The following is a 20,837-nucleotide window of genomic DNA, read 5'->3' as shown; positions in this document are numbered from 1 at the left end:
CTCACGCTCGCTCTCACTCACGCTCGCTCTCACTCACGCTCGCTCTCACTCACGCTCGCTCTCACTCACGCTCGCTCTATCTCCCACTCTCACAGACACACTCACTCTCTCTCACACACGCTCGCTCTCTCTCACTCACGTTCGCTCTCTCTCACTCACGCTCGCTCGCTCTCTCTCACGCTCGCTCGCTCTCTCTCACGCTCGCTCGCTCTCTCACGCTCGCTCGCTCTCTCACGCTCGCTCGCTCTCTCTCACTCACGCTCGTTCTCACTCACGCTCGCTCTCACTCACTCACGCTCGCTCTCACTCACTCACTCACGCTCGCACTCACTCACGCTCGCACTCACTCACGCTCGCTCTCACTCACGCTCGCTCTCACTCACGCTCGCTCTCACTCACTCACGCTCGCTCTCACTCACGCTCGCTCTTTCTCACTCTCTCACTCACGCTCGCTCTCACTCACTCACGCTCGCTCTCACTCACGCTCGCTCTCACTCACGCTCGCTCTCACTCACGCTCGCTCTCACTCACTCACGCTCGCTCTCACTCACGCTCGCTCTCTCACTCACGCTCGCTCTCACTCACGCTCGCTCTCACTCACGCTCGCTCTCACTCACGCTCGCTCTCACTCACTCACGCTCGCTCTCACTCACGCTCGCTCTCACTTACTCACGCTCGCTCTTTCTCACTCTCTCACTCACGCTCGCTCTCACTCACTCACGCTCGGTCTCACTCACTCACGCTCGCTCTCACTCACTCACTCACGCTCGCACTCACTCACGCTCGCACTCACTCACTCACTCACGCTCGCTCTCACTCACGCTCGCTCGCTCTCACGCTCGCTCGCTCTCACTCACGCTCGCTCTCACTCACTCACTCACGCTCGCACTCACTCACGCTCGCTCTCACTCACGCTCGCTCTCACTCACGCTCGCTCTCACTCACGCTCGCTCTCACTCACGCTCGCACTCACTCACGCTCGCTCTCACTCACGCTCGCACTCACTCACGCTCGCTCTATCTCCCACTCTCACAGACACACTCACTCTCTCTCACACACGCTCGCTCGCTCTCTCTCACGCTCGCTCGCTCTCTCTCACGCTCGCTCGCTCTCTCACGCTCGCTCGCTCTCTCTCACTCACTCACGCTCGTTCTCACTCACGCTCGCTCTCACTCACGCTCGCTCTCACTCACGCTCGCTCTCACTCACTCACGCTCGCTCTCACTCACTCACTCACGCTCGCACTCACTCACGCTCGCACTCACTCACGCTCGCACTCACTCACGCTCGCTCTCACTCACGCTCGCTCTCACTCACGCTCGCTCTCACTCACGCTCGCTCTCACTCACTCACGCTCGCTCTCACTCACTCACTCACGCTCGCACTCACTCACGCTCGCACTCACTCACGCTCGCACTCACTCACGCTCGCACTCACTCACGCTCGCTCTCACTCACGCTCGCTCTCACTCACGCTCGCTCTCACTCACGCTCGCTCTCACTCACGCTCGCTCTCACTCACGCTCGCTCTATCTCCCACTCTCACAGACACACTCACTCTCTCTCACACACGCTCGCTCTCTCTCACTCACGCTCGCTCGCTCTCTCTCACGCTCGCTCGCTCTCTCTCACGCTCGCTCGCTCTCTCTCACGCTCGCTCGCTCTCTCTCACGCTCGCTCGCTCTCTCTCACTCACGCTCGTTCTCTCTCACTCATGCTTGCTCTCTCTCACTCATGCTCGCTCTCTCTCACTCATGCTCGCTCTCTCTCACTCATGCTCGCTCTCTCTCACACTTGCTCTCTCCCACTCTCACAGACACACTCACTCTCTCTCTCTCACACACTCGCTCTCTCTCCCACTCGCTCTCTCTCCCACTCGCTCTGTCTCTCCCACTCTCACACACACTCGCTCTCTCTGTCTCACTCACACACACACGCGCTCTCTCTGTCTCACTCACACACACACTCTCGCTCTCTCTGTCTCACTCACACACACTCGCTCTCTTTCTCTCTCTGTCTCACTCACACACACTCGCTCTCTTTCTCTCTCTGTCTCACTCACACACACTCGCTCTCTTTCTCTCTCTGTCTCACTCACACACACTCGCTCTCTTTCTCTCTCTGTCTCACTCACACACACTCGCTCTCTTTCTCTCTCTGTCTCACTCACACACACTCGCTCTCTTTCTCTCTCTATCTCACACACACACACACACTCACTCTTCCTCCCTCTCCCACTCTCACACACACTCTTTCTCTTTGTCCCCAACACTCCAGGTTAGGGCATAGACAGACTCTAAAAACAAGGCCTCACATCTAAATGCATTGTCTGTCCTGAGATGTCACCTCTTTTTACTGATAATACCTTCAGTTATCTTGGGGCAGTGACTTGAAACAAAGTCTGGGATTTACATATTAATGAGTTGAAACCTGCATCTCAATTCCAACTGATTAAAGACTTAACAGACATCTTGCTTATGTTCAATGCATTTGCATCAGTTGTATGACCCTTTGATCTTTTACATATATCCTTCCTCACTAGCACCTGAAGGAGTAGCAAGCCTTCAAAAGCTTGTGTCTTCAAACAAACCACTTGCCTTAAACCCGGTGCCATGTGGTTTTTGACTTTGTCCTTCTCAGACCAACCCTGGCACCTCCACATCAGAAAAAGATAAGATTACTTCTGTATAAAATGAGGTCATATTGATTTTTGTACATCATGAATTCTGGTCAATATAGTTTCAACAGTGCTCATGACATTGTAAGAATAGATACCACAAATATCTTAATTAGATGAGTAGTAGCTACCACATTACCAAGATTGTCAGGTGAAGACAATTTTGCAGTGGTAATAATAATGAAACTGTCTCTAACGCAGTGAGGTCAGATACTTCTAGAGTCTGCATTTGTACACAATAATGTGTAAATCCAGAAGTTGCTGGTCGTAATTCAATTCACATCCAGAGGATGTGCTGTTGAGGCTTCCCAGACTTCAATCATTTTAAATTAATTAAACTCACTCTAATGCTAGTAAATTTCGAAGTAAAATCCCTCAAATATTCTCTTTCTCGAATGGAATGTAATTTTGTATTTAAATTGTGAACTAAATTCATAAATACTGCTAAACACCTTCATTTGACCCAAAAAGCTAATTTTTATATTTATGTGATGTTAAATTTTTCCACAATGACAAAACAATTCCACATAGATATCATTTCTTCTTTTATTCAAAGGTTACTCCTTTTCATCTCCTTCTTGAACACAATAATTAGAAATTATTTTGCCATTTGAAAATGTAAGTTAAACGTTAAGGATATTAAGCGTTCCCTCATTCCCTGGTTTTGAGCCTGTGAACACTTCTGTGTAATGGTATACTCTGCTGCTTGTTAACATCACTGTGCTGCATACCAACACATTCCTTGACTTGGTTTGAGATTTAATGTGCTGTTGGAAAAGGGGAAAACCACACCAGAGACAGCAATAGATCTGTGTTGGTAGCTTTCTTCAAGGACAGTGGTAAGTGTTCTTGCTTAGCCACCGATTGCAAAATCTTAACCACTGCATTTATGTATTACAAAACTGAAGATTTTTTTGGCGCTTACATTTTCGTTGAACACCAGGGGAAACTTTCACATGCTTTTATGTGTCCTACATACAATTCTGGTACCTTTTAGGTATACAGTTCAAGTGGTTTATGCCCTTAAAATTACATTGTGAAAGTACTATTTTATTCCTCAAAATTCTTTTATTCACCCTGTTAAAATGTGGAATTAAGAAGTTTAGTCCACAAAGTGTTTCACTTGCTATATAACGGCTTGTGTGCTATTTGTGAAGCTTCAAAACTTGAATATATTTAACCTCCTGTTTTAGTTTGGCAACTTGTTAATAGAATTATTCTAACATTAAAAATCAGGAAATAATTAGAGAAAATTCCCAACCTTACTAAAAGGAAAATACTGCAGATACTTGAGATCTATCAAAAATCAACAATGATTATTACTCAGCACATCTGGCAGCATCTCTGGATAGAGATACAAAGTAAGGCTTCAAGTCTAATATGACTCCCAGCTAACACTTTTAGGCTGGTGTGACTCTTCTTCCAAAGAGTCATTTCAGACTCAAAAATGTTAACTTTGTTTTTCTCTCTCAAAAAGATATATTGTACTCAAACATTAACTTTGTTTCAATCTCCATAGATGCTGCCAGACTTGCTGAGTTTCTCCAGCACTTCCGGTTTTTAACCCCAAATTCTACTGCTTAACTCAATTCAAGAAATATTTAATTATCCAAGTCGTATGGGACACAAAATCGTTAAACTTTGAAGACTTATGCATTAGGTCCCAATAGTGACAGACCGCATATATCTTTTACCACTCAGTAAACTGTAATAGTCTTTTTAAAAATTGATTCCTTCAATGGATTTTGAAACTTTTTGCTTAAATGTTCACAATATTGCTCAACACAATCATTGACAATTGTGCATTAAACAATAATTGCAAATGAAGGAAATCTGAAACAAAAACAAAAATAGCTGGGGAAACTCAGCAGGTCTGACAACATCTGTAGAGAGAAAGAAGAGTCAAAGTTTCAGGTCCAGTGACCTTTCTTCAGAACACAAGATGGATTTGCTTTCAGATAGAAAATCACAGCATTGGACTCAGTATTCTGTAAGCTGTTTTGATACTCAAGAGGATTGGTAGTAAAGCCAGTAATATGAATTTGCTTGGGAGTTATTGTACTAATGTGAAAAGCTCATACTGTCATCCATTGTAAACATTTTAACTAATTACATCATAAATTATTTACATATTGTTTAAATGTGCTTTCTCGCCTATTAGGACTTTGGTTATGTACTTCCTTGCTGTTCAAAGGTTAAGTGCAATACTCATTGTTGAAACTGTCATCCTTAACATGAATTAAACAATTTGAAAACCTCTTGCCACTCTATATGTTAACATGATACAACTCTTTTTAAAGAAAAATCAACGTGAAGCTCCAATTTCCCAAATCCTAGCCACAGATTAAATTTACCAGATTACATCGTTACAAGCACTAAGGCACTACAAAGTGTAACATGATCAAAATGGATGACACTCTGCTTGAAATGTGACTCTATATAGTTTTTCTAGGGTCACAGAGGTATAAGAACGCAAAAAAAAATCACTACAGTCACTAAAGTCCATAATTAAATTTGATACCTTAGCCCTGCAGTGTGAGGGATGTGATCAAGAAAAGGCATTATTAATTGCTAGATACAAGATATTTTCCTCCAACATTTCTAAATATGCTTTGATTATTTACCACTATTACAATATATAACATCAAGCATAGTTTGTTTAAGTTAATGAAGGTAATGTAAACCTTTCTCATTAATACTTAAAGTAATAATTTCCTTTAAAATACACTAAAGTGTGCAATATGACAGAACTCCAGCTAAAGCAAACATTTTGCACCCAATCTTACATAAAACTAACTGGAGATTTTAATAACAGAGAGCTACTCAGTCGCCTGACCATCCCAACTTCTACGTTTGGAGTGGAGGAGGAAAATAAACTGTTAGTGAAGTGTATTAACCAAATAAAAGGCATTGCATAGCAACACAGAAAACTCTTTAGCCGCAAATAAGGATCATTAGCTGGTATTTATTACTACTGAATTAATCAAAACTGTTTTTTTAAACCAGATCCTATGTAAAGTTTACATTCCACTGTTATCACAACATAGTGTTATTATGGCTGCACAGTGAAATGAAATCCAAAACATACGTTTCCACTTTTCTAATGTAATTCACTGCATGCTTTTAAAAATACCATCTTTTCTAGTTCTTGATCCCCTAGCGTCCATTAATTCTGGAAATGGACTGACTAATCATTCAGAAACTCTCCCCATTAACTGTATTAATTTACCTTGGTTTAATGGCATTTTGTCAAACTCATGAGGCCTGCAAAGCCTTTGGAGAACCCACAGTGGCTAGTTTGAACAGTTTTTATTTAATAAAGAAAAGTCTGGATCGTGATTCCTTTGCTTGTCAGTACATTTTAAAAAATCAGTGTGAAGCCAACTGGACTAGCTAAGGTCTTTTCCGGGTGACTAGTTTCCTGAAAGGTCATCTTACTAACAGCCTCTCTTTTCCCAGCTTGCTCTCATTACCACAGGGGGAGGCCAGGATTAATAAAGAAAGATTGTAAAACATAGATTCTTGACCAATTTTGAGGCCTAGAAGATCATATATCAAACTTTTCTTTTGATCAGATTCCAAAGTTACCTGTAAATTCAACACATATAATTATATGAAACACATGTATATACATTTTTGCTTTAATGCATTGCTGTGCACAATATTACTTCTAGTTTTCCCTCAAAAATACTTAAGGAATAGACAGACACTCACAAGTGATATTATTTTATGTAATTTCATTTGAAATGTTACATCACTGGCTTCAAGCTGTCTATTGTAAGAAAAAGCAGCCTTCAGAACAAGCTGTATTTAAAATGCAATGTGTCATTAATGGTTAATTAACTGCCCTAGGCAAACGTAACTAGCATTAGACTGAACCACAACAATATGACACATTGAGGACAAATGCCATTCCTGCTGTGTTTTATTGTAGTAAGACAAACAGTAGGTCAACACCGGCAGAACCATTAGAATACCTCCCTTGTTTGTAGCTTATGTTATTAACAACAACTATACTAATTACGGTTCTGAAGAAGGTCACCAGACTCGAAATGTTAACTTTGATTTCTCTTCATAGATGCTGCCAGACCTGCTGAGCTTTTCCAGCAACTTCTGCTTTTGTTTCTGATTGACAGCATCTGCAGGTTTTTTTGTAATACAGCATAGAAACAGGCCTTTCAGCTCAAACTGGTCGATGTTCCAATTGCCTGCATTTGATCCATATTCCTCTAAATGCTTCCCAAGCGTGTACCTATTCAAATGTTTTTTTCAAATGCTGCTATTGTACCTGCCTCAACTACTTTCTCTCAGGCAACTGTCTGTGTGGTGTTTGTACATTCTCCCTGTGTCTGTGTGGGTTTCCTCTGGGGGTTCTGGGTTCCTCCCACAATCCAAAGATGTGCAGGTTAGGTGAATTGGTCATGCTAATTTGCTCATAGTGTTCAGAGATGTGTAGGTTAGGTGCATTAGTCAGGGGTAAATGTAGGATAATAGGGTAGGGGAATGGGTCTGGGTGGGTTACTCTTCAGAGGGTCAGTCTGGATTTGTTGGGCTGAAGGGCCTATGTCCACACTGTAAGGATTCTATGATTCTCTGGCAGCCCATTCCATATATGTACCACACTGAGTGAAGAAGTTGTCCTTCACATCCTTTTTAAACCTTTCCCCCCTCACTTTAAACCTGTATCCTCTAATTCCCCATTCCTGGAAAAAGACTATATGCATTCATTCTATCTATGCCCCTCATGATTTTATACACCTCAATAAGGTCACCCTTCATTCTCCTACATTCCAAAAAATAAAATCCTAACCTGACCAATGTCTCCCTATAACTCAGGCCTACTAGCCCTGGTAACATCCTCATAAATCTTCTTTGCACTCTTTCCAGTTTAATTACATCTTTCTTATAATGAGATGACCAAAACTGTATACAATACTCCAAGTGCAGCCTCACCAACGACTGATACAACTGTAATATAACATCCCAACTCCTACACTCAATGCTTCGACCAATGAAGGGCAGCAAGCTAAATGCCTTCTTCACCACCCTGTCTATCCGTAACGTCGCTTTTAATGAACTATGTACTTGTACTCCTAGGTCCCTCTTTCCACATCTCTTCTCAGGACCTTACCATTTTCCGGATAAGTCCTACCTTGATTTGATGTTCCGAAGTGCAATACCTCACACTTATCTGTATTGAATTGCATTTACCACTCGTCAAGGAGAAAGTGAGGTCTGCAGATGCTGGAGATCAAAGTTGAAACTTTATTGCTGGAACAGCACAGCAGGTCAGGCAGCATCCAGGGAACAGGAGATTCGACGTTTCGGGCACAGGCCCTTCTTCAGGAATGAGCCTCCAGGGAACAGGAGATTCGACGTTTCGGGCACAGGCCCTTCTTCAGGAATGAGCCAGGCTCATTCCTGAAGAAGGGCCTGTGCCCGAAACGTCGAATCTCCTGTTCCCTGGATGCTGCCTGACCTGCTGTGCTGTTCCAGCAATAAAGTTTCAACTTTACCACTCGTCAGCCCACTTCCCCTCTGATCAAGATCCCTTTGTGATTTTTGATAACCTTCCTTGCTATCAACGGTAAATGCTAATTTTTATCATTCACAAACTTACTAAACATATCTTGTACATTCACATCCAGATTATTTATGTAAGTAACCAAGGTCCCAGCACCGAACGCTGTGACACACCACTAGTCACAGGTCTCTAGTCCAAGAAACAACCTTCAACCATCACCCTCTGCTTCCTATCATCGAGTCAATTTTGAATCCAATGAGCTAGCGCTCCCTGGATCCCATGTGACCTAACCTTCATGACTACCCTGCCGTGTGGGACCTTGTCAAATGCTTTACTAAAGTCCACACGGACAACATTCTCTGCCGTACCCTCATCTATCCTCTTGGTTACCTCATCAGAAAACTCCAAAAGATTTGTCAGACATGATTCCCTGTGCACAAATCCATACTGATTATCCAGAATCAGGCCTTGACTATCCAAATGCTGGTTGATCCAGTCCCTCTGTATCCTCTCCAACAACTTGTCGACCACTGACATCAGGCTCACTGGCCTGTAGTTCCTTGGCTTGTCTTTGCTATCTTTCTTAAACAATAGAACAACACTAGCCACCCTCCAGCCTTCCTGAACTTTACCAGTGGCTAAAAATGAAACAAAAATCTCCAAAAGGGCCACTTCAATTCTTCCGTAGCCTCCCTGAGGATCGGCTTAGGACATAGAACATTACAGCGCAGTACAGCCCTTTCGGCCTCGATGTTGTGCCGACCTGTGAAATTAATCTGAAGCCCATCTAACCTACACTATTCCATTCTTGAACATATCCAATGACCACTTAAATGCCCTTAAATTTGGCGAGTCTACTATGTGTGTACTACTGTTGCAGGCAGTGCGCTCTATACCTATACTACTCTTTGACATCATCAGACCTAGGGGATTTATCCACCTTAATGTGCTTTAAGGCTACAAACACCTCCTCTCTGGTAATATGTATACGGTCCAAAACGTGCCCACTTGTTTATTTTATTTCCTTAGCATCAATGACTCAAGCCTCATAAACACTGAGGAGAAATATTCATTAAAAATCTCCTCCATCTCTTGTCGCTCCATACATAGGCAGCCATGCTGATCTTTAAGGGGATCTATTATCTCCATAGCCACCATTTTACTTTTAATATAGCCATAGAACCTCTTGGGATTATCTTTAACCTTATCTGCCAGATCCATGTCCTACCCTCTTTTTGCTCTTCTGATTTACCTCTTAAGTATGCACTTTTTATAGTCATCTAGGGATTCACTTGAGCCCGATAGCTTAAACCCAATGTATGCCGCCTTCTTTCTCCTGACCAGAGCCTCAATACATTGCCAGCCAGAGATCCCTAAACCTGCCACCTTTTCCCTTCACCCTAACAGGCACATACTATCTCTGGACTCTTGGTATCACACTTTTCAAAGCCCCTCGTTTGCCAGTTGTTCCTTTTGCTTCAAACAGACTCACTCAATTGACCTCTGCTAGATCCTGCCTAATGGCTCCAAAATTGGTCCTGCTCCAGTTTAGCACCTTAACCTGTGGACTTGTCCTACCTTTATTCATAGATATGTTAAAACTAAGAGAGTTACGGTCACTGGAGCCAAACTGTTCTCTGACTGACACTTCAGTTACTTGTCCAACCACGTTTCCTAAGAGGAGGTCCAGTGTTGCACCTTCCCGAGTCGGGCCCTCCACATATTGATTTAGGAAACTTTCTTCGACATATTTGACAAATTCCACCTCATCCAGTTCTTTTACACTCTGGGTGGCCCAGTCAATACAGGGGAAATTAAAATCTCCAACCAATACTATTCTATTATTCCTAAAGTATCTGTAATGTCTCTACACATTTGCTCCTTTCGTACCTGCTGACTATTTTGGGGTCCATAATACAGTCCCAACAAAGTGATCACCCACTTCTTGTTTCTAAATTCTAACCTTATGGCTTCATCTCTAAGCACTGTTGTTATATCCTCTCTTATCAAAAGGGCAATTCCCTTCCTCGCTTACTTGTACTTCTGTCATACCTGTGACTTCTGTATCCTGGAACATTAAGCTGCCAGCCCTGCCCTGATCTCAGTTGAAACTTTATTGCTGGAACAGCACAGCAGGTCAGGCAGCATCCCTGGATGCTGCCTGACCTGCTGTGCTGTTCCAGCAATAAAGTTTCAACTTTGATCTCCAGCATCTGCAGACCTCACTTTCTCCTGCCCTGATCTCAGCCAGGCTTCTGCTACGGCTATAATATCCTAGTCCCCACAGCCAATTCATGCTCTGAGCTCATTTACCTTACCAGTCAGGGCTTGTGCGTTGAAATAAATGCACTTTAAACCAGAAGTCTTACCCCCCTCCCTTTACTGTATCCCTGGCTATCCTGAATATAAACTTGCTATTGATGGTGAATGTAGTTCCCCCGACTTCATGATGGCCCCTCCCTTATTCAGAGTCCCACCCCTCTGCCAAACTAGTTTAAACCCTCCTGGGTAACACTAGCAAATCTCCCTGCAAGGATCTTGGTCTCCCTTCGGTTCAATGCAATCTGTCCCTTTTGTACAGGTCACCTCTAATCCAGAAGAGATCCCAATGATCCAAGAATTGAAAACTCTGCTCCCTACACCAGCTCCTCAGCCACACTTTCATTTGGTCTGTCTTTCTATTTCTATCCTCACTGGCATGTGGCACTGGGAGTAATCCTTGAGGTCCTGTTTTGTAACTTCTTACCTAACTCCCTATGCTCATTTTTCATAACCCCATCCCTTTGTCTACCTATGTCATTTGTACCAATGTGCACAACGACATCTGGCTGTTCACCTTTCCCCTTCAGAATGTACTGCAGCCGCTCAGAGACATCCTGGACCCTAGCACCCTGGAGGCAACACATCATCCTGGTGTTGCTTCTCTGACCACAGTATCTCCTGCCTGCTCCCTCATAATTGAATCGAGATTAGAGTGGTGCTGGAAAATCACAGCAGGTCAAGCAGCATCCAAGGAGCAGGAAAATCGACGTTTCGGGCAAAAGCCCTTCATCAGGAAAAGGTATTCCTGATGAAGGGCTTTTGCCCAAAACGTCGATTTTCCTGGTCTTTGGATGCTGCCTGCCCTGCTGTGCTTTTCCAGCACCACTCTAATCTAGACTCTGGTTTCCAGCATCTGCAGTCAGTGTTTTTACCCTCATAATTGAGTCTCATATTAGTATTGCTCTGTCTAATTGTACCCTCTCCCTCCGAGTGTCAGAGCCGGTCACAGTGCCACTGACCTGACTGCTGCGTTAGTCCCTGAAAGGTCACCCCTCCTCAAAATATCCAAAGTGGTATATTTGTTATTGAGGGGAATGACCACCCCACCATCCCCACCTTTACCTCTTCTGTTGGACACTCAGGTACCTGCAACCTGCACCTTAAGAATGACTAATTCACTGTAGCTCTTATCAATGATGTTCTCTGCACTGCAGATGGTCCTGAGTGCATCCAGCTCCAGTTGCCTAATGTGGACTGTAAGGAGCTGCAGCCGAGTGCACATCTCTCAGGTGTAGCCACCATGGACACTGGAGGTCTTGCTAATCTCCCACATCCTGCAAGAGGAGCATGCAACTGCCCTATCTGCCTTCCCTACTGCCTTCAGTCTAGACAGTAAGAAAGTAGAGTTACAGAGCCCTTACCTGGATCCCTGCTCAGCCTCCTCATGCTGAAACCTCTCCAGCAAGGACCTCAGCATGTCCAATCTAACCTGACCCACTGTCTTAACGGCTGCTCCAATATACACCTTTACCTTGCAAGTTGTCCTCTTCATGAGCTTTTTCTTTTGGTCAGAGGAGGAGGGAGAATGAGAATGACCAATGTAGTGTTTCGGGTTTAACCACAACTTGACACCAGGTTCCCTCTGACCTGCTGTACAGTCCTTTCAGTTGTTATTAACTACGCTAATTAATTTTGTCCAGACAAATCTCTTGGTTAACAGTTTGAGGGAGAAAAATGATGAGAGATAATACAACAAATACATTTAGTTCAAATTTATCCTTGATAAATTACTCAGCAGGACTTCTGCTCCAATTCAGGAAGAATACAAAGGCAAATGGTTGTAAATACTCAGTTCGGCAGCACCGTCTTACACCTACGTAATTTTCTCAGATATAGGAATAGAGCAGGGGAAGGGTTTCTTGCTCAAAAACAGTAAGGACCCAAATAAAAAGCAATTAATTGGCCTGAGACCACATTTTCCACTAGAAGCTAGGATAAGTACCTGAAGGCAATCTTGTGATGGTAGATCAGGCCAAATCTTCAGGCAGTCTTTGATGCCTTCCCTGCTTGCTTAATTACAGTTGTGGCTGTGGATTGCCCCCATGGAGTGAAGGATCTTCCATGGTGGTATCTTGGCTACTGTGACCAGTTTTATTTTAAAAGTTTAAAAGTTGGAAACAAATAGATCCTCAAGAACCCATGATCACTCCCATATCAAAGGACAAGGCAGTAGATCCATAGGAACCTTCCACCTGCAAGTTTCCCTCCAAGCAACTCACTATCCTCACATGCAAATATATCACCATTCTTTCAGTATTGTTGGGTCAAATCCTGAAATTCCCTTCCAACAGCACTGTAGGTCTACCTTCAGCACGTGAACTGCAGTGGCTCAAGAAGCCACCTTCTGAAGAACAACTAGGATGGGCAATAAATACTGGCAAATGAAGGGCAATAAATCCACCTACATCCTTACAGTGAATAAAAAAAGACGAAACCCACTTTTTTCTCTCTTACCTGAAATGGCAGGCTGCAGGTCTTCCCAAACTGCAGGACCTCCTTCTGAGTTTTCAGCTTCAAAGCTTGTCCACTGTCCTTAACTCAACAGCATGCCTGCAACCTGGCCATTAGTTGGCCAGTCAGGGAAAAATCACTGCCGGGACATGCTTGTTCCTCAGACACTTCAGGGTGCTAACCTCTATTTGATTCCGACATTGAGCCCTAACCCAAAATTCTATCACATATCTCAAACTGAAGTTTGAAAATTGAATAATCTTTGATTAAATACCAATGGTTTGAAACAGTGTTAGATGGCTTAAGCCAAGGCAGTAGCATTTAAAACTTACAACACCAAATGAAACTCTCACTTGAAAAAAACTGTTAAATATATTTCTATGGTACAAAGGGACAGTTATTACATTGTTAGTTTCAATTCAAACCTTCACATCAAGCAAAACTGAGCAGTGTAATTTATTTGTCAAGCCTCTTGAAGCAGTTGAGCTGCCTTATAATGGCCTTTTTCCTATTCAAATTCAGGAAGATTAATTTTAGGAGATGCTTCCTGCACAATTACTTAAATTCTGTTCACCTATTTTAAGCCTGATAAATTGGTCTGCTGCTGTAAGTCTATTGTTGTGGCAGAGAAATCAGATAAATATACTTACGAATTAAGGGGGAATAAAAACTATCATCATAATGAAATAATTGAGAAGCGATGATGAGGTAATATAGAATTCTTACACACAGTTATGTCACCACATTTAGCGTGACTCTACATTTAAAATGTTCCCTGGTAGTCCATTCAGATATTTTACTTCTAATATTAGTAATGAGATGATTGTGATGTTAACTCTTTCCAAATATTAAAATGTAATGGGCATTCAGATATCGTGATGCATACGTAAGCTCTGATATCACTGAGCAGTACGCGATGCATAGCACGCAGGAAACCTATTTGATTAACGTAGGAGATGGTAAGAGCATTGGGTCATTTTGCCCTTCAAGCTTGCTCTGACATTTGATAAAATCATGGCTGATCTGGTTGAGGTCTCAACCCTACTTTCCGGTTTGCACCATTATTCCTCCCCACCTCCATCACCCACCTAAGGCCCTTGACTTTCTTGGCTATTAAAAAAACTATTTAATTTGCCTCTGAATAAATTCAATCTCATACAATCTTCCTGACTTTCTGGAAACGTGAATTCCAGAGATTAACAACCATCAGGGGAACAAATCCTTCCTCATCCTGGTCTTAAAAGGGAAATCTCTTAACCCTTAAACTGTGTCCCCAAGGTCTACGTTCCCCCACAAGATGGAACATCATCCAAATATCCACCCTGTCAAGTCCACCATGATCTTAAATATTTCAATTAGATCCACTCTCATTCTTCTGGACTTAATTGACACATCCTGTCCATTCTTCCTTCAGAAGATAACCCACTCATTCCTTCTAATGAGTCAAGTAAGCCTTCTTGATGCTGCTTCTAAGGTAATTATAGTTTTTCTCAAACAAGGAGACTAAAATTGTACAGGGTACTCTACATACTTTCTCATCAATTGTACAGCTTTTCTTTTTTCTCATTCATGGAATGTAGGTGTTGCGATCTAGGTCAATGTTTATTGCTCATTCCATGTTGGCCTTGAGAAGGTGGCTGTGAGCTATCGTCTTAAACAACAGTCATATTCTGTGGGTAGACCCACAATGTTGTTAAGGAGAGAGTGCCTGGATTTTGACTCGGTGACACTGACAGAACAGTGGTATATTTCCAAGTCAGGATAGTGAGTGACCTGGAGGAAACTTGCAGGAGGTGGTGTTTTCATGTGTCTGCTGTCTTGTCCATCCAGATGGAAGTGGATATCATTTGGATAGTGTTGTCTGAGGACCCTTCGGAAATTTCTGCAGAGCATTTTGTGCTGGTACACACTGCTTCTACTGACATTTGGAAGAGGAGTCACAAATGTTGCTAAATATTGTACAAGTATCCCCGAACATCCCACTTTATCAGGAATGAGGGGGTGGCCCATAATATAGATAAATGAGAGCTGGGTGGAGCCGGGGTGGAGGGGAGGTAGCTGGGATTGTAATCGGTACATGGAGGTGTGGGATGATGGTGATAGGTCGGAAAGAAGGGTGGAGCAGATAGGTGGGAAGAAAGATGGCGAGGTAGAACAGTTCAAGAGAGTGGTGCCGAGTTACAAGGTTGGATCTGGGATAAGGTGGGGGAAGGGAACTGAAGAAACTTCTGAAATCTACATTGATCCCACATGGTTGGAGGGTCCCAAGGCAGAGGATGAGGCATTCTTCCTCTAGGTGTTGCGTGGCTAGAGTTTGGTGGTGGAGGAGGCCCAGGACCTGCATATCCTTGGGACAGTGGGAGAGGGAGTTAAAGTGTTCAGCTGCAGGGGGGTGGGATTGCTTGATGCGTGTGTCCCAGAGATGTTCTCTGAAACGTTCAGCAAGTTGACGTCCTGTTTCCCCAGTGTAGAGGAGACCACACTGAGAGCAATACACAATTCCTCCCCCCCCAACCCCCACATACACACATACACACACACACACACACACTCTCTCTCCCATACACACGTTTTCCCTCTCCCTCACACAGACGCGGACACATACATATAAATCTAAGGGGTGGATTTGCATTTACAGATTTGTATTTGATACATTCTATTCTGTTCAAAAAGCACACAATCTGTAGGCAGTCAGTCAATGCGACATCTCATAAATTCCTACTTTGGAAACAGAACTAGCCTGACTTCAGGTTGGCATACAGATAGACTCTAATCTGATACTTTTAATACATTGTCTGAGCTGAGATGTCAATTTTTCTTAGATACTAATAAAACATTAAGTTATCTTGAAGCTGTGATTTGAAAGAAATTCTGGGATTTACATATTAATCAATCGAAACCTGCATTCCCATCTAAGTAGTTAAGAATTTAACAGCAATCTAGGTTTCTTTAATACATCACATCAGTTATATGACATTTTGATCTTTAACTCTAAATTCTGTGTCCTATAATCTTGCCCCACTAGCTATCTGATGAAGGAGCAGTGCTCCAAAAGTTTGTACTTTCAAATAAACCTGCTGGACTATAACCTGGTGTTGTGTGACTTTTAACTTTGTCCACCCCAGTCCAACACCAGCTCCTCCACATCATGGCATTCATGCACCAACACCAGCCTCCTCTGTACTCCATAGTTCTGTAATCTCTCCTTATTTAAATAACATTTACAGTTTTTAGACAAGTTCCCATTCTTTAATATTATACTTCATCTGTCAATTTGTTTTATATCCACTCAAACTATACCCAACCTTTGCAGACTTCCTTTCTCCTCTTAATGACTTACTTTCCACCTACCTTGTTATCACCAGCAAATTTATTTACTGTACATTCAGCCCTACATCCATGTATTTGACATACATTATATATAATTATTTAAGAGTACAGTCTGCTTCCTTAGCCATGGGAAATGCTAGGCTACAAGGATAGGGTAGGGAGGTGGACCTGGGTGAGATGCCCTTTGGAGGGCTGGTGTGGACTTGACTGGCCTGCTTCCACACTGTTGGAATTCTACAAAATTAGTTGACCATGATTTTGCTCTGACAAAGCCATGTTGACTCGATCTGCTTAAATTATATTTTTCTACGTATCCTGCTATAACCTCCTTTTAACAGATTTCAGCAATAATTTTCTGTCAGAAATTAGGCTAACTGGTCAACAACTTTTTATTATATATATGCCCCCCTCCTTGAATATGTGTTGCATTACTATTTTCTAGTCCACTGGGACTCTTCCAGATTCTAAGAAATTTTAAAAGAAAATTTGAATCAGTAAAACTGAACAGGCACATACGGAGTAACAAACTCAATGTACTTTAATATAATCAGCAATACTTACTTTTACATCTGATGTGTCTCTTTGACAGTTCCTCCACGACTTGGTGATAGAGGAGAATGTTCGCTCTGGATAATCAAATTTGCCTTCATTTGCATTCAGGAAAAATGTGGTAAACGGCTCCTATGGAAAAACAACAAATAGTCTACGTTTATTTGATAGAAAGAGTGGAAATAACCATTACATAATAGCGAAATAAAGTCTTAACAATAAACACTGAGGTTGGAAGTAAGATCACACCTGATCTAAAGAATAAAAAGTAAAATACTAAAATATCCAATGGATTCAAATAAAAGAGCTGTCTCATCCGTAAATATAATTAAATAAGACAGTAAGTTGCTCAAACTGCTCAACATGTCTGAATTACAGCTTCAGTGATATAGTAAAGACAAGAATAATTTCTTTAAGAGCAAAATATATTGCATTCACTGCTCCCAACATGGTCTCTCCTACATTGAGAGATCAAATGCAGATTAGGCGATCACTGTGTGAATAATCTGTTTTTGATACATAAGTGAGAGAGTTTAAGGTTGCCTACCATTTTAATTCTCCAACCCATTCAACGTTGGACCTTGGTCTCACATACTGATTCAATGAAACTCAATTTAAACTTGAGGAATAGCACCTTATCTTTCAATTAGGCACCCAAAGTTTTCCAAACTGAAAAATGAGTTCATAATTTTGGATAAGAACTACAACTTCCATTTTGATTTTGGATGGTGGCTGTCTATAATTCTGCTTTTCCCACTTATTCCTTCCCTAGCTACATTTCTGCTTCTTTATTTATCCATTGTCATTAGCTCATGTCTTGAGCCATGAGCCCTTTTGCCATTTAATCTCTCTTGTTTTCCACCCTTTCACACATCTTCACTTATTCTTTCTCCCCTCCCACTTCTCTCTTCCCAGACACCTGCTTTTCAAGTGCGCAGTGCTGGCAAGAGATCACTGATTTGAAACATTAACTCTATCTCTCTCTCCACAGATGTTGCAAGATCTGCTAAGGATTTTCTAAATTACCTTCTTTTTTAAATCTTAGAATAACTCCTTTTAATTTATTTCAAACAGCCTGGAGATTGAACCTCATTTGATTGATTGATTCGGTGAAGGCTCACATTGATACAAAATTTCCACACTTTTTTTGTCCCTCTATTTAAATTGATAACATACACATTTGTTGATTCTTGCTCCATATATCTGGAACAGAAGAGTATACAGATAACAGGAAATGGAATTTTATTTTCAATTGTTCAAACAAAGAACCAGCACAGATATCCTGACTTTTCTGCATTTTGGAGACTGGTAGAATGAATTGTCTAATTTTTGTGTACATTAAAATAAACAACCACCAAGCAGTTTAATAAGTTCACATAGTTTTCAAAGCTTTTAAAGATAGATTCCAAGCATTTAATATTTTTCTTTATCAAATTTGAAAGACTGCATTCTCCATCAGCAAGGAAATCCACAATAAAGATACTACAAGTACAGTACATTCTGATTGCTAATAATCTACCATCATACTTTTAAAGGTACATTTTATTAACTTTTTCAAAGTAAAACTACAGTAAACCTCAACTGAAGACCATGCACAAATCTAAACCAACAACTTGAAAAATGCCAAAGGAAAACCTTGAAAGAGAGATACAAAATACCCAATCCTGACTAATGGAACATCTATCAGCAAAACAAATGAGAAAAAGAACCATTCAAAGTGTTTTGACTCAAATGCTTGAACCTCAGTCCACTTGATTTTATGAACTACATTCATGCACTCTAAGCATGTCCAGATTACAGATTTTTTTTTGAGTGCACAAGTAGGCTTTTGCATGAGGTTTTCTTATTTGAAGTAAAAAAAAAGTTTTCTGTGATCCTGTGAAAAGAAAAAGTGATGATGCTGTTTTCAAAACTTTGGCCTGAATTGCACAGTCATAATGAAAATGAAGCATCAGTGTTCAATGTCATGAATCCACTGAACCTAACACCAACTTCGAAAATCTGCACATTAAAAAAGATCCCAAGAAAAAAAATCAAATGAACTGGTTTCGATGAAAATACATCCTTTGCTGAGAAAGGAGACCTAAACTGTACATAGCATTCCAGAAGTGGTCTCACCATCACCTGCACAACTGTAGCAAAATTTCCCTACTTGTATGTTTTATTTCCTGTGCAATTAACTACAACATTGCATTTGGCTTCCAAACTCCTTGCTATATCTGTATCTTAACCTCTTGTAATTCATCCACCAGGACACCTGGATCCTTTAATTTCACAGTTGTGCAATCTCTCAATTTAAGTAAAATGCTATTTTACTATACTTCCTGCCAAAGTGGACAAGTTCATACTATCGTACATTAAACTCCTTCAGCTAAACTGCTGATGACTCATTTAACCAAGATGTATCCCTTTGTACATTCCCTTTGGTCCTCTTCACTACTTTGTCTCCTACCTAAACCAAAAACAGAAATTGCTGAAGAAACTAGTCAGGTCAAAAGAAAGCAGAGATTAACATTTTGAGTTCAATGACATTCCTTCAGACTATCTGAGTTCTGAGTTTCTCCAGCAATTTCTGTTTTTGTTTCAGATTTTCAGAATTCTCATATCGGTCTGTGGGCGGCACGGTGGCACAGTGGTTAGCACTGTTGCCTCGCAGAGCCAGAGACCCGGGTTCAATTCCCGCCTCAGGCGACTGACTGTGTGGAGTTTGCACGTTCTCCCCGTGTCTGCGTGGGTTTCCTCCGGTTTCCTCCCACAGTCCAAAGATATGCAGGGCCAGGTGAATTGGCCATGCTAAATTGCCCGTAGTGTTAGGTAAGGGGTAAATGTGGGGGTATGGGTGGGTTCGCTTCGGCGGGTCGGTGTGGCCTTGTTGGGCCGAAGGGCCTGTTTCCACACTGTAATGTAATGTAATGTAATCTAATCTAATCTAATCTAATTTCTTTGTTTTATTTTATTCTTCTACCCATCTTTGTTTCAATCAACAAAGTTAGCAACATTTTTCACCCAAGTCAATTGGCTAATTAGAGTCATAGAATCACATAGCACAAAAACAGACCTTTCGGTTCAAATCGACTAGATATCCCAATCTGACCGAGTCCCATTTGCCAGAACGTGATCCATATCGGTCTGTGGGTGGCACGGTGGCACAGTTGTTAGCACTGCTGCCTCACAGCGCCTGAGACCCGGGTTCACTTCCCGCCTCAGGCGACTGACTGTGTGGAATTTGCACGTTCTCCCCGTGTCTGCGTGGGTTTCCTCCGGGTGCTCCGGTTTCCTCCCACAGTCCAAAGATGTGCAGGGTCAGGTGAATTGGCCATGCTAAATTGCCCGTAGTGTTAGGTAAGGGGTAAATGTAGGGGTATGGGTGGGTTTCGCTTCGGCGGGTCGGTGTGGACTTGTTGGGCCGAAGGGCCTGTTTCCATACTGTAATGTAATGTAATCTAATCGAATCTAATCTAATCTAATCTAAACCCTTCCTATTCGCATATCCATCCAGACACCTTTGAAATGCTATAATTGTACATGTTTCTAACACTTCCTCTAGCAGCTAGTTCCATACACGCACCACCCTCTGCGTGAAAAAGTTACCCCTCAGGTCCTTTTTAAACCTTTCCCCTCTTAAACCTCTAATTTTAGATTCCCACACTCGAGAAAAAAGACTTTGGCTGTTCACGCTATCCATGCCCCTCACGATTTTATAAATGACTATAAGGTTACCTCTTAGTCTCCAATGCTCTGGGGAAAATGCCCCAGCTTATTCAGCCTCTCCCTATAGCTCAAACCCTCCAGTCCCGGCAACATCCTTGTAAATCTTTTCTGAACCCTCTCAAGTATAACAACATCCTTCCTATAGACGAATGACCAGAATTATCAACAGAGAAAAATATTGCAGCACTGCAGCAAAATAACAGGGAATGGGACTGCCTGAGAGGTCTGCTTATGAGAGCTGGTACGTACACGAGTGGTGGAATGAACTCCTGTA

The 20,837-nt window shown here is 42.2% G+C and overlaps 1 protein-coding gene across 5 annotated transcripts in view; it reads right to left on the bottom strand.

Moving 5' to 3' along the window:
* The window catches only part of LOC122551068 (neurobeachin), a 991,558-nt gene that overhangs the window by 183,635 nt on the left and 787,086 nt on the right, over positions 1–20,837 (bottom strand). For all 5 annotated transcript variants that reach the window (XM_087988254.1, XM_087988250.1, XM_087988251.1 and 2 more), the window contains one exon: positions 16,865–16,984. In XM_087988254.1, the coding sequence (XP_087844380.1) occupies positions 16,865–16,984 (120 nt within the window). The remainder of the gene's footprint in view (positions 1–16,864; positions 16,985–20,837) is intronic.

Source organism: Chiloscyllium plagiosum, unplaced genomic scaffold (assembly GCF_037043375.1).
Source record: "Chiloscyllium plagiosum isolate Xiang-an unplaced genomic scaffold, Cpla_swu_hap1 HiC_scaffold_6, whole genome shotgun sequence".
Lineage (NCBI taxonomy): Eukaryota > Metazoa > Chordata > Chondrichthyes > Orectolobiformes > Hemiscylliidae > Chiloscyllium > Chiloscyllium plagiosum.
The sequence above is the reverse complement of the archived record's forward strand: the minus strand, read 5'-3'. Positions and strand labels throughout refer to the sequence as shown.